The 14,771-nt window shown below is 54.1% G+C and overlaps 1 protein-coding gene across 5 annotated transcripts in view; it reads left to right on the top strand.

Moving 5' to 3' along the window:
- ZFHX2 (zinc finger homeobox 2) overlaps positions 1-9,827 on the top strand; it is a 31,311-nt gene extending 21,484 nt beyond the window's left edge. For all 5 annotated transcript variants that reach the window (XM_045841205.1, XM_045841208.1, XM_045841204.1 and 2 more), the window contains exons 7-10: positions 1,573-1,773; positions 2,202-2,328; positions 2,497-5,994; positions 6,241-9,827. In XM_045841205.1, the coding sequence (XP_045697161.1) occupies positions 1,573-1,773; positions 2,202-2,328; positions 2,497-5,994; positions 6,241-7,220 (4,806 nt within the window). In that variant the 3' untranslated portion in view covers positions 7,221-9,827. The remainder of the gene's footprint in view (positions 1-1,572; positions 1,774-2,201; positions 2,329-2,496; positions 5,995-6,240) is intronic.
- Positions 9,828-14,771: the final 4,944 nt, after the last annotated feature.

Raw genomic sequence — 14,771 nt, 5'->3', positions numbered from 1 at the left:
CAGCAGAGCTTTAGAGAGATTTCAGACCAAACAAAGGCAGACCTAATTTTGTCATGCTTGTGACTTACTGCACTCAGAATACAACATTTAAGAAATTCCACCTAGGCCCAGTTATGGGTCTTTAGCACTGACAGGGGGCAGAGCTGGCCCCCAAGGATGGAGTGCAGGGGAGATGACAGGAAGGGACTCTGAAAGTAAAGGTAAAGAGAGAAGCTGTATTGAAGACAGGAAAGACTGCAGTGAAGAGAGGACATGAAGTGACACAGAGAAGTGAAGACATGAAGAGGAAAGGCAAAAACAAAAAACTAGCTACTGCCCAGCTCTTTATTTGCTCTGAGCAGAAAGACAACTAGATGTGGATGTTCCTGTCCTCCAGAAAGCCCTGAGCCTGGGCGGAAGTGTCCTGGCACCTCCTCCCTGAGAGTATAGGCACCGACCCTGATGATTCACCCAGACAGCTACCTCTGCAAATCTCTAAGTCTCCAGGACCCAGGCCTCTGCCTGACCTAGCCACACCCCAGGAGTTCAACTCTGTGTGTGGCCTGAAAATATTGATTTTGAGGGGACTCCCAGACTGTGGTCTTGAGGTACCATCCTGTGCCTCACAGTTCTCTAAACTGGACTGCAATATGCAGTATTTTTTATGTCTGTCTTCCTGCAAACTGCTGCAGTAATGGCTTATATGCTCAGCTTTCTACTTCCTAACTCCTGTTCCCACAGCAGACCCACTCCAGATGTCTGCTCCTAGGCCTAGGTGCATTGAGATGAGCATCCCCTTCCTGGCACGCAGGCCGGGACTAATGGCACAGGGGGCAGGAAAAGGAGTGAGCCAGGGAGACAAAGCAGGCTGGAGGTCAGGCAGTCAAGTGAGTAAGGCGGGAGCAGAGCGTCCTTCAAGGCCCCACCCAGGCTCCCCAGTCCCACCCTCCAGAGGTGTGGGTGGGAATGCGCTAACAGAGCCAGGTCAGAATTTTTTAAACCACTGGGGGAGCTATGGTGGTTGTTTACATTAAGAAGGGAAGAAAAATGAAAGAAAGAAGGAAAAGAAAGTGGAAACTGCTGAGCCTCTGAGGAAGAATGAGCTGGCTCCTGAACAGAAAGGTAGGGAGGGACCCCACCTGAGGCACTAAGTTCAGGGACCTTGGGGAGGCACAGTGAGCCAGGATGAGGGAGACTCGGCCCAGGAAGTACCAGAGGGAACCAGGGCCATGTCAGGGAGAAGATACAGGCAGTGTGAGGGTGGATAAGGAAAGAAAACGAAATCCTGTGGAGGTAGATCCAGGGTCATACTGTCGTCTGGAGAACTGAGGAGGGCAGCAAGGCCAAGGAAAGACAGACAGGCCAGGATGGAGGGGAGAGGGCCTAACAAAGAATGAAGGCAAGTGTCGCAGTCCATGGGAAAGGAGGGAGGAGCCAGCTTTCGGGACTGTAGCTGGGCCCACAGTAGTGCCTTCCTCTTGAGCTCTCCTTTATTGGTAGTGGGGGATTATGCTGTGTCCAGAGCCCCAAAGGTTGAGTGATGGTAGGTCCCACGCATCCCTGACACCCCCTCCACTGCCCATCTTCCCTTAGGTATACTGCTGTCCATACTGCAGCTTCCTTAGCCCGGAGTCAGACCAGGTGCGGGCTCATGCACTCTCTCAGCACTCAGTGCAACCCACGTACAGGTGTCCACTGTGCCAGGAGCAGCTGGTGGGCCAGCCTGCCCTGCACTTCCACCTTTGCCACCTTCACAATGTGGTGCCTGAGTGTGTTGAGAAGCTACTGCTTGTGGTGAGTACAAGCTGGGTGAGGACCCATCCAGGGGACCCTGTCAGGGCCAGGAAGGAGGGGCGAGAGGGGAGGCGGAGGCAGGGGTGTTAGGTGAGGGTGTTGGTGAAGGAAACAGGATTTCACAGATTCGAAGGTGGATTTTAGAGTTGGCGGGAACCTCAGAGTGGAGCTTATCTAGCTGCCTCTACTCGCCTGTGAGGAAGCTCAGCATTTCCTTCACTTCCATTAGGTCCTGTAAGAGCTCTTCAACAGCAGGCCTGGGCTGCCTGACAGGAGAGGTGCAGCCCAGGCCCTCTCCTTTGTGGGAAAAGCAGAAGTTAGTAGGAGGTTTGTCCAGAGAGGAGGCTAAGCTGTGGAAAGGGGCTGGGCAGTCGGAGGTGGTCCAGTCGGAGGTGGGAGGAAAGTCAGCAGGATTTCTTCCATTACAGGCCACAACTGTAGAGATGACCTTTATGACCAAAGTGCTGCCTGGGCCCTCTCTCAGCCCTCTGGGGGATGTCCCAGAGCCCCTGGCTCCTGGGCCAGAGCCCGCACCCAACAGAGACCAGGCAGCAGGTAAGGAAGAGGATGGCAAACCTCCCAAGGTGGCAGGAAAAGGGGACCTGGGCTCCACAGACCAAGAAGGTCTGAAGGCAACTAAGTCCAGGATAGTTGCCGTAGATACTAAGTGGGTGGGGTCTGACTCAAAGTTCACTTCTCACTGCAACTCCTTCTCTCCCCTAGAAGGCCCTCACCTGACCCCAGAAGCCAATCCCAATCCTCTTCCTGAGCCACCCCTGCCCTCAGCTGAGACCCCAGACAAGCCCACAGGAAGCCCTGACCAAGGCCCCTCTCCAGCCCCATCTCCAGCCCCATCTCCAGCCCCTCGACCTGATGCCCAGGCTGAAGAAATGGCTCCTCCACCCCCTACAGCTGAGGAGGAAGAGGGGACTGCTGGAGAGCCCCGCCCTACAGAAGTAGCTCCAGCTGACTCTCGCCACCCTTTGACCTATCGGAAGACCACTAACTTTGCCCTGGACAAGTTTCTCGACCCTGCCCGGCCCTATAAGTGCACTGTGTGTAAGGAATCCTTCACGCAGAAGAACATCCTCCTGGTCCATTATAACTCAGTCTCCCACCTGCACAAGATGAAGAAGGCTGCCATTGACCCCTCTGGCCCTGCCCGGGGAGAGGCTGGTACGGCACCTGCCACCCCTGCTGCCACAGACAAGCCCTTTAAGTGCACAGTCTGCCGAGTCTCCTACAACCAAAGCTCTACCCTGGAGATCCACATGCGCTCAGTTCTGCACCAGACTCGCTCACGGGGAGCCAAGACTGATGCCAAGCCTGAGGGGTCAGAGCGTGGCCAGGAAGAGCCCAAAGAAGAGACTGAGGGGGAGGCGGGTACTGAGAAGAAGAGCCCCAATCCCAGTGGCTTCATATCTGGATTGCCCTTCCTGTCCCCTCCTCCCCCTCCCTTGGACCTGCACCGATTCCCAGCCCCACTCTTCACCCCACCGGTCCTGCCCCCCTTCCCTTTGGTGCCCGAATCACTGCTTAAGCTCCAGCAGCAGCAGCTGCTCCTTCCCTTTTACCTTCATGACCTCAAGGTGGGGCCCAAGCTGGCACTAGCTGGGCCTGCACCCCTGCTGTCCCTGCCAGCTGCCACCCCTCCTCCCCCACCCCCACCCCCAAAGGTTGAGCTGGCTGAGCAGGAATGGGAGCACCCCCCTGTGGCTGAAGAGGGAACTGAAGCAGGGCCAGCCTCACCCCCACAACCAACGCCCAGTGAGGCAGCCCGCACTGCAGCCAAAGCCCTCCTAGAAAACTTCGGCTTTGAGCTGGTGATCCAGTACAATGAAGGGAAACAAGCAGTACCCCCTCCTCCAACCCCACCCCCACCAGAGGCCCTTGCGGGTGGGGATAAGCTGGCTTGTGGGGCCTGTGGGAAACTCTTCTCTAACATGCTCATCCTCAAGACACACGAGGAGCATGTCCACCGCCGCTTTCTGCCCTTTGAGGCCCTGAGCCGTTATGCTGCTCAGTTTCGAAAGAGCTATGATAGCCTATACCCGCCCCCTGCAGAGCCCCCCAAACCACCTGATGGGTCTCTGGACTCACCTGCTCCCCCACTGGGTCCACCCTTCCTGGTGCCAGAGCCTGAGACAGGGGGAGCCCATGCCCCCGAGGAGCGAAGCCGGGCAGGAGGACGCTGGCCCCCAGAGGAGGAAGAACACTCCAGAGGGAATCTTCCTCTCCTAGTGCCTGCAGGCCGCCGATTCTCCAGAACCAAGTTCACTGAGTTCCAGACCCAGGCTCTGCAGTCCTTCTTTGAGACCAGTGCCTACCCCAAGGACGGGGAGGTGGAGCGGCTTGCAAGTCTCTTGGGCCTGGCTAGCCGTGTGGTGGTAGTGTGGTTCCAAAATGCCCGCCAGAAAGCACGAAAAAATGCCAGCGAGGGGGGGCCTGCACCAACTGCAGGAAGTACTGGGGGAGTCTCTGGCTGCAGGCGCTGCCACACCACCTTCTCCTGTGTTTTTGAGTTGGTGCGACACCTTAAGAAATGCTATGATGACCAGTCCCCGGAAGAGGAAGAGGAAGAGGCAGAGAGAGGGGAAGAGGAGGAAGAGGTAGAAGAGGAAGATGCAGAGGAGGGACAGGGCCTGGAACCCCCAGCAGAGCCTGAGGGACCATCACCAGAACTTCCAGGCAGGGAAGAGCTGAGCCAAGCAGAAGCAACAAAGCCAGAAGGCAGAGAGCCCGAAGGGAGGGCTCCTCCCTCACCTTTCCCAGTCCACACCTGCGACCAGTGCACCATGTCTTTCCCCAACCAGGACCTCCTGACCAGTCATCGCCGACTACATTTCCTGCCATCAGTGCAGCCCAGCGCTGCCCCCCACCTCCTTGATCTGCCCTTGCTGGTGTTTGGGGACCGAAACCCCCTGGTGGCAGGCACTCCACCAGTGCCAGGGCCACCCCTCAAACGCAAGCATGAGGATGACAGTCTGTCCCCCACTGGCAGTGAAGCAGGGGGTGGAGGGGAGGGTGAGCCCCCCAGGGACAAGCGCCTGCGTACGACTATCCTGCCGGAACAGCTGGAGATCCTGTACCGCTGGTATATGCAGGACTCCAATCCCACAAGAAAGATGCTCGACTGCATCTCTGAGGAGGTGGGGCTAAAAAAGCGAGTGGTGCAGGTCTGGTTCCAGAATACTAGGGCCCGAGAAAGGAAAGGCCAATTTCGAAGCACCCCTGGGGGAGTGCCCAATCCTGCAGTCAAGCCCCCTGTCCCACCCACTCCTGCACCCTTCTCCAAGTTCAACCTCTTGTTGGGCAAGGTGGATGATGGGACAGGGAGAGAGGCCCCAAAGAGAGAAGCACCTGCTTTTCCCTTCCCTACAGTCACCTCTACTGTGGGGTCCCTGCCTTTCCTTCCTCCTGGGAAAGAGGCTACCGCCCCAACACTAGAGCCACCTCTACCTCTCCCACCTCCTCCTCCCCCTCCTCTACCCCCCAGTGAGGATGAGGGCCCAGAGGAGCCTGCAAAAGCTTCTCCAGAGAGTGAGGCTTGCAGTCCATGTGCAGGGGATCTAAGTGATTCCTCTGCTTCCAGCCTGGCCGAACCAGAGTCCCCTGGGGCTGGAGGGACCAGTGGGGCACCCGGAGGTGGGGCCGGGCTTCCAGATGGAATGGGGCAGCGGCGCTACAGGACCCAGATGAGCAGCCTGCAGCTGAAGATCATGAAAGCCTGCTATGAAGCCTACCGCACCCCCACCATGCAGGAGTGTGAGGTGCTGGGGGAGGAGATTGGGTTGCCCAAAAGAGTCATCCAGGTCTGGTTCCAGAATGCTCGTGCCAAGGAAAAGAAGGCCAAACTGCAGGGGGCAGCAGCTGGTGGGGCTGGGGGCAGCAGTGAGGGCCCCTTGGGAGCCCAGCGCACCGACTGCCCCTACTGTGATGTCAAGTATGACTTCTATGTCTCTTGCCGAGGCCATCTCTTTTCCCGCCAGCACCTGGCCAAACTCAAGGAGGCAGTCCGAGTCCAGCTAAAGAGTGAAAACAAGTGCTACGACTTGGCCCCAGCACCTGAGGCATCCCAGGTTTCCAAGGCCCCACCTGCCAATACACCTGCCTCTATGCCCCTTGGGGCTGCCCCAGCCCTGCCTCGCCTGGCCCCAGTTCTCTTGTCCAGCCCAGCTCTGGCCCAGCCTCCACTGGGCAGCTTAGCTCCTTTTAATTCAGGTGAGTGGAAGATTGGGAGGAGCTGGAATTCAGAGAACCTCTAATGTCCTTCCTTTTCCTTTTTGACTCTTCCCATCTCCAGTCTCCTGTGGCCTGCCTTTGTTCCAGGCTCTTGGGGGAAAGAAGGGAGGGGAGGGAGCACAGAGGCTAGATGGTGGGAATGGGTGAGTGAGGCTGGAGGTGGCCTAGAGCAAGAAGGACGAGGGGCTAGGATGTGACTAATCCATCATTCCTTTATCTTCCTAGGCCCTGCAGCCTCCTCAGGCCTCCTTGGCCTCGCCACTTCCGTCCTGCCTGCTACCGCAGTGGTCCAGACTGCTGGCCCAGGCTGCCCCTTACCTCAGAGACCTGTGCCCAACCAAACCAACACCTCCACAGCAGGCACCACTGACCCCACCCCGTGCCCGCCTACTGAGCCCTCTGGGGACAAGGTATCTGGTGAGCGAAAGCCAATTGCAGCCCCCACCAACTCTTCCACTGATGCCCTCAAGAACCTCAAAGCATTGAAGGCCACTGTCCCAGCCCTGCTGGGGGGCCAATTCCTGCCCTTTCCACTGCCCCCTGCAGGAGGGGCCACACCGCCGGCCGTCTTTGGCCCCCAGCTACAGGGGGCCTACTTCCAACAGCTTTATGGTATGAAGAAGGGGCTATTTCCTGTGAACCCCATGATACCTCAGACCCTCATCGGACTGCTCCCCAGTGCCCTCCTCCAGTCTCCACCCCAGCCTCCCGAGCCCACAACCACAGCCCCTCCAAAGCCTCCCGAACTGCCCATTCCAGGGGAGGGGGAGGCCGGGGAGGCCGACGAGCTGCTCACCGGCAGCACTGGCATCTCCACCGTGGATGTGACCCACCGCTACTTGTGCCGCCAGTGCAAGATGACATTTGACGGGGAGGCCCAGGCCATGGCTCATCAGAGATCCTTCTGCTTCTTTGGGAGGAGCTCTGGGGGTTCCATGCCCCCACCTCTGCGGGTGCCCATCTGCACCTACCACTGCCTAGCATGTGAGGTGCTGCTGAGTGGGCGTGAAGCCCTGGCCTCCCACCTGCGCTCCTCGGCCCACAGGCGCAAGGCGGCCCCACCCCCAGGGGGCCCACCCATCACTGTCACCAACGCAGCCACTGCTGCCACGGCTGCCGTGGCTTTTGCCAAAGAGGAAGCAAGATTACCTCACACGGACTCCAACCCAAAAACTACTACTACCTCTACACTTCTAGCTTTATAAACAGATAAACCAAGATCCTGGGAGAGGGGAAGGCCTCGGGGCTCCTCTTACACCAAGGGGTGTTTGGTGGGAGCTTAGATCCCTCACCCCAACCTTCGGCTCCACCCACCTCATGGGAATCTCTCAATCCCACCCTCAATGGGCTTCCCACACCCCACCTCCAGCAGAGTCCTGCCTTCCCCCACCAGACACCTCTCCTCCACAACCCCTTGCCCTATGTCTTCTTAGACACACCCTAATTTGTCATCTTGATCATTTATTCATGTCTGCCTTGCCCACTATACCTAGAATCTATCCTTGATCTTTCTACAACCTTTTCACTGCTGAATTCCCAGTTCCCCCCAACTCCTATAAACACACACACAAATACATGTGTCCTATGCTGTTCCACTGAAAAAACACCAAAAGGAAAAAGAAAACCCAAGACAAAGAAGGAGGAAAGAAAGTAAACCACCATTCCCCCTTCTTTCTGCCCCCTTGTCTGAGTACCATATTGCTCAAAAACTTTCCAAATACCCAGTTGGCTCCCAAGGTTGGAGCCTGGGACGGGCAGGGAGCCCACAAACCTAACCAAACTTTAGGCTGGCAGTGGGGAGGAGTGCTCCCAGGTCACTCTCCTCACACCACCCCACCCCCTCCCCGTAACTTCCTTGCCTGACAGGGGAGCCCCTGTGGCCTGGACTCTAGGGGAAGCTGCCACCAGGAACCCCTCTGCCAACCCCACCCTGCACCCTGGGAACTGCAGTAACTTATTCTCAAAGGCTTTAAACACAGAGATCCTCTCAGCAGCCGTGGGCCTGCCCCTTGTCCCAGCCCTGCCATGTGGAGGTCCAGCCTCTGGGACCGGCGCTGCCCACCAACGGCAAATCCAAAGTTCTTTAAAAAAAAAACAACAAAAACTGAAACATACACACAACCAAAAAAGAGAGCACACACATGTGCATGGGAGCAAGAGATGGAGAGACCAGAAGAATGAACTAAAGAGAAACAAACTTGGAAAATACTAGGGGGGAAAAACCCCTGAAAACTCATCAAACAAGTGGTTTTTTCCTGTTTGTGTCACTTCCCATTTTAAGGGTTTCTTTAAAGCACCTCATCTTTGGAAGATCAAATGGCTTTAAGTCCTTGCATGGGTGTGGCGGCCCTGGAGACAGCAGTGCAGCCTTGCCCAGGTCATGTCCAGCCTCAAGTGGGAGCTGGTAATGAGGAGAAGAGCCTGGAGACTGGGAAGAGGCATCCTTGCCCCTGAATTGAGCATCAGGGGAGGTAACATCCATCCCCTCATTCCCAGCTGTGAGTTAGGAAAGCCAGTGCTGCCAAGAATATCTTGGCAGTGCCAGGAGGAAAGGGGCTGACAGGGCAGTTTGGTTTTTGGAGCTTGGGTGTGCTTTTTCATGTAGCTAGCCACCATTTCTTCTCATTCACCCCCTTCACAAGCCCCTCCCTAGCAGCCCCTTCACATTTTTGGTCACTTCTTAAACCTCTTTGCCTTTGGGGACCCTTGCTCCCTATCTGTGTACTTGCTCCTTGTCCTCTGCCCAGGCCCCTCTTCCCTTCAACCCAGCTCAGCCCTTCCAGTAAGCAGCAGCTACTGGGCGTACACCCAAAGGAGTTGGGGCCCATTGTGAGGCCCATGGGGGCCAGAACTGATGATTGCAGGGGGATGGGTGGGCAAGGAGATGACTGAAGCACAAAGTGGATCTCTGAACCAACAGAAGAGGAATGAGCTGGGACAGGGCTCCCCACCTCTGTCCTAATGGTCTCTGTAAGCATCAGGTGGTACACGCAGCAACACCAAAGCCCAGCTACAGTGGCATAGGGTGGAGAAGCAGGTGATTTATTTTGGTGAAGAAAAGCCCACAAAGCTTTCTCAGTCCTCCAGATCGTTTCCCCTCCTACCCTTGTCCCTAAGAACTCCTGAGGGAGTCTGCTTTTAGACTGTCCACCTTCAGGTATCTTCCACTCTCTCTCTCCATTTCTCTCTCTCTCTCTCTCTCTCTCCATTTCTCTCTCTCTCTCTCTCTCTCTCTCACACACACACACACACACACACACACACACACTCAGGCAGCCTTGGATTTAGATTTCCCAGTCTCTGTCGCTCCACTCTGTGAACATGTTAACACCAAAGCAGTGGCTTACGTGCAGAAAAGACGGACGGGAAGAGGGGAAGGGAAAATGGCTTTCCCTAGTCCCATGTGTTCTGCGAATCTCACTTTAGGTCCTCTTCATTTCTAAAATTAAAAGCTCCAACTCTAGCAAACCAGGGTGGGGTGGAATTAGTTATTCTGATGGTGACAAAAATGCCAGTCACAACTGCAGGCAAGAGGAGAGAAACTCGTCCTGTTGTCCAGCTCTCGCTGCCACCGCCCCCCACTTCTCGACATCTCTTTCCCTACCTTCGTCCCTACCCTTTTTCTCCTGTTGAATTCTGTGTATAAAACTATTTTCTTAGTAGCATGTGTATGAGGAAAGAAGCTTTTTCACTCTGTGCTCTCTGGGAATGTGACTCGTGTATCAAAGTTGAAAACAAAACCCCCCAAAATTAGGAACAAGTAGGATGAAAAAAAGGAAACCTTTTAAAGAAAACCTTGGCAAACACCTAGTATGGGATGATTAGAGGTATGGTGTCATGCATTTTAGGGGTTTACAGCCAGTGTAGCTTGGCTTTAGTTAGAGCCATTCTCTTACACCAGATACGCTGGCCTGGAGACACCAAGTACATTCACAATAGTAGATAGGAGCAACTGTCCTTATCAGGAACCCTGTGGCTGAGGACACAAGAGCCTGGCTGACTGCTGACTCAGGTCAATCAACATGCTTCAGGAGGGTACACCATTCCAGATTCCCAGCAGCTGGAAGCATCCTCCCAGCCCCTTTCTGAGACCAGAAGTCAGCAGCAGCACTCCCGCTCCAGAGATGCACAGTGAGCTGTTCTGATGGACAGAAGGCTGAGTCAGCACAGCCCTTCGCAGACTGCTAGAGGTGAACTCCAAGTCACCTGGGTTAAATCGCATTGCTTCCCCTGTGGAGCAGTAAACCCAACTCAAGCTCCTGACACAGCAACACCTATTCTGTAGAACACTTCATAGCCCTAAAGTGAACCTGAACTGCCAGTTCCTAAGGTTGGTCTTCCACAGCTTGGGGCAAAGGCCTAGGGTGACATATGTGGGTCCTACACCACCAAATTCTGGTCTGCCCTACTTATTGCCAGGGTCAGTATCAGAAGGGCAGGAGGTGCAAATGATCTTGGCTGTCTTTGCTCTAAACCATGGTCTGGGAGGGGATGGCTTAAGGTACCCAATTCTCAAGTAGGAATAAAAACCAAAGTCTGTAGAAGAATATGAGAAAATCTGAAGCCTTAGTGGCCAAATGGGGCAGAGTATGCAATAGGACCACAGAGAGAAACCTGTTCCCCTCACCCTCTAGCTCCTTGAGTGTACTTACAGAAGCATGCACAAGAACAACAAAAAAAGTCAGTTATTCCAGGCACAATAGCACCCACCTCCCTAATTCCTTGTATTTTTCCATAACCACTTTCAGGGCTTAGAGATCACCGATTTCCCAAATTTTCACCACCCGGATCTGTTTTAAAAGTTTTAAAAGACATTCACCGAGGCAATCAATCATTCACCCCTGAGTAGATATGTACACCCGAAGTACAGACCTCTGGGTATATGACTGCACCAACAAAACAAGCAAGCACACCATCAGCCAGAAGCAAAATTGCATAGAGGGAGCTTCAGAGATACACATGAATGCCCACAGGCATAGGCCCCATGGGCATGCAGGCACAGGGACATGTCCCAGACCCAGCACCAACACTCCCCGAAGTAGAAACACACTCCAATACATGGAAAAGCTTAAACACAAGGTAGTGTAAGCAGTGTCATAAAAGGTGACTAAATGCTGAACATTAATCCATGGGGAAAGGATCTCATATTCCTTTGTAGTGTGACACTAGGGAGGGGAGGGAATGTGGAAGAGAAATCAGGAGGAAACTTGGGGGAAACATATGCAACATGGATAAACTGGGCTAGGACCCTGTGTTACAGGAAGGGCCAGGTACTAGAGAGGATTTCTCCCTGGGTTGTGGTGAGAAGCTCAAACTGCCAAAGGGGAACAATAGTGAGAAACTTACAAGCCAGGAGGAAGGCATTTCTAGAGGACTGAGTAGGGAACAATGCCCCCCAATACCAAGGAAGCTCTGGCTACAACAAGGAGGGTACAGACCCAGCCTATGGGTCTACAGAATTATACACTGAAAGGGTCAGATAAAAGAAAAGCCAAGGAGAGGACATGGGTAGAAGACCTAGACTATGACTCATCAAGTTTTCGGAAACGTGGGAAGTGATCCCCGGGGAACACCTCCCAGGGAGAGACTAACTTTATGGGGAGAACACAAGATTGGGTGAGTACCCTCCCCCTCATTCTCCATATAGACGACTCAGACAGCCGTCCACACAAGGACGGACAGTAGTCTGAGCCTGGTGTTTCTTGCGGCTTCCCAACCATGGAGAGGTTATCTAGCTAGAAGCTAAGTGGGGAAGCAAGTTGGTTATCCGTGGACCAGAAAGAAAGTGAGGGGGAAAGTGACCCGAGACCAACAAGTAATTAGCAGGAGCTTGGCACGGCCCACATCATCTATAGCCCCTCCCTGAGACCCAAACCTGCATCATGTTTTCTCAACTGGGAGGACCTGCACTGCGCTCACTCCTGGACAGTCCACCAAGGGCTCAAATGACAGCATCTTCTGCAACTTGCTGAGTATCAGCAGTAGGCTAGGCACTGCACTCTGCTTACCTACTCTCAGGACTGGGTTCCTGACCTGCCTCAAGAGAGAGGTGTAACTAGGATACATCCTGCATGGAGCCACAGAATCCACACCAATCTGACAGGACCACAGACAGCAACTTCCTGACAGGTTCTCAGTGGTGAGGCTTCAGAAACACAAAGTAGCCAACCATCATCATGTTACTGCCAACGGCAAGCATAGATCTAACTCACAAGTTAAATCTGTCTGATTTCACTTCACAACCACCCCTTCATGCTGCCCCACCTAAAACACATCCACACATCCCACGACACGTATCGCATGTGTGATGACATAAAGGCATGACTATAGCTGGGGGAGGAGAAAGAAAGATTCAAAAGGCATGATCACTCCAGACTAGATCAACTGTCTACAAGGTGACTGACATCTCTTAGGACAGTTTCTCAAAGGTTCGTCCACCTGTGTCATGGTCACTTGAGCACTTCATAAAATGCACATTCCTGAGCCACACCCCAGACTCACTGAATCAGAAACTCCTGAAGTGATCCTGTGCTCTCTGGAGCATGAGAACACTAATTTAATGTTCACTCAGCCCCACTTACATCTGCGATGTGCCCCCAACTCTCCAGCCCAGGGCCAGCCCTCACACCAGGGGCTGTCACACAGGGGCCTAGCATCACCTCAGATTGTCTCCATTACCCCAACATCCCCCACCCCCTCCAATATTTTGGAAATCTGACTGTGCCTTCTGCTTATGTCGGCTGTCCTTGAATAGAAGAAAAATTATAACCATTGTCCACTCACCCCCTTGACTGGCTGAGCACACTGCTTTCTCCTCTGCTGTGGAAACCATCTTGCTCCTTCTTTTCCTTTTTCTTTTTTCCCACCTTGCTTCTTCTGAAGCTTCATTCCAAGTCCTGAGATGCTGAAATCAGAACTCCCCCAGCTCCAAGTAGCTCAGCCCAGCACGGGCAATGGCTTCACTTCCCTCTGGGCAGGTCCTGTCCCCCAGGAGAGCTGCCCAGCCTCCCCCACCACCCAGAGCCAATTCTACCTGAATTGCTTCCTAGTCACTGCCCCACAGTCTTCAGCTACCCAGGAAGCAAGGAAAGCCCAATCTGCCAGAAGTTCTTCCAGGTGGAGGCTTGAGGTCCAGTTCTGCGGGACTGCCGATGGCACTGCCTCTGGAGGCACAGGTCTGATCTGTGTCAACACAGGTGCTGGGATTCTGCTCCTGGGGGCCTGCCTCTCTACCAGGGCTCACTGCTGATTCATGGTCTGCCTTCTGGGGTGGATTTCAAAACACAGAAATTTATCCAACTCTAACTGGAGTTCCGTTGAGAAATTCCTAAACAAAAAATCTCCTTGAATAAAATTTCTGGAAGGACAAGTCCAAGGTGCCTTTGTCTTTCTAACATCTGCCTATCTCTAGACCTAGAGCACCTTTTCATCTTTCTAGGACAGTTACCAAATATGGGCTTTTTAAAAAGGGGGAAAAAGTGGTTCATCTCAACCACAGGTCAGCCAATTACGAGGCACAGGGCAGAAAGAAATACATATAAGAACAAACCACCTCATCACCCAATAGCAGGGCCTGAGGGTCTCTCCTTCCTACTTTTTCCCTTCCAATCTCTTCTGGCACCATCTTTGGGACAACAGCTGGCTTGCCTCTATCCAGGATCTCATTTCACCCTCCTAGGATTTTTTCTATCCTTGATGACCAAAAAGTACAGTGCACTGGCCTGGAGCCTTGGGTGTGGCTCTCACCTATGCCCTTTTCCTCTGTGCTCCAGCTTCTGTTGAAATAGTTGTTTAAACTGAGTGTGGCACCATCTAAATCCCTTTCTTGGGGGCTGTAAGGGTTGGCGAGAGGTAGCTGTCCAGCTGAGAGGAAGGCGGAGGGGGGATGGGCCGGAGAGAACTGATTCAGCCCTGCTGATGGGGCACCCTCTGGTGCCAGTCTCCAGCACAGAGCTCCACCCAACGCCTGGCAGTGCTGCCCCTTCTCTCACTGCCGCCAAGTGGCGGTCATGAGCATGTTTGGCGGCTCTGGGTTTGCCGCAGTGCCAGGATCTGAGAAACTGTTCATGTGCCAGTGCAGCTCTGCCAAGCATGGCAGCATCTAGTTGGTTGGGTGCCAAGCAATAGGACCCAGGTGGTAGCAGAGAGATGAAAGAGGGGTGGAGTAGAGGAAGGGGGAGTAGAGAAAGGCCCCAGGGAGAAAATCAGATACCTCACTTGTTAGAGTGGAGAGTCCAAATGGGATCTGCAGAAAGGTACCCTTCCCATTCTAGACCCCAGTTCAGCAAGCAAGCCCTTCCCTCCCCACCACTCCCCCACAGCAACATGTACAGACCAGGCAAGAGGATTTGGCCACCTTCATCAGGAAACTGGCTGGTGGCCAGGCAGGACTGCCAGCCTCTCCATCCTTCTTCCTTGGGATCTTGGCAATGGTGTGCTTCCTCCTTTGTGTTCTCATGCCTCTCTCCGTCTGTTGCTCCACTTCCCATGCCTGAGAGAACGGGAAGGAGGTCCTGGCAGAAAAAAAGTCTGTTCTCCCAAATAGTGCATGCATGCGTGTGTGCGCGCACACACACACACACACACACACACACACACACCATCTTGTCTCCTCCGTTCTCACTCCTGGCACAACCCTCTCAACCAGATTGGCAAGACACTGCCACCGTCCCCCATTCTTCACAATGCCAGAGCCTGTGCCAGGTTCCTTCGGCAATGCCAGTACCCACCTGCCTCACACCCGGGTCCCCTTGCCT

This window comes from Phyllostomus hastatus, unplaced genomic scaffold (genome assembly GCF_019186645.2).
Source record: "Phyllostomus hastatus isolate PE091 unplaced genomic scaffold, TTU_PhHast_1.1 phas_contig_348, whole genome shotgun sequence".
Classification (NCBI taxonomy): Eukaryota; Metazoa; Chordata; class Mammalia; order Chiroptera; family Phyllostomidae; genus Phyllostomus; species Phyllostomus hastatus.
Note: the sequence above shows the minus strand (reverse complement) of the source record. Positions and strands in the feature narration are given on the sequence as shown.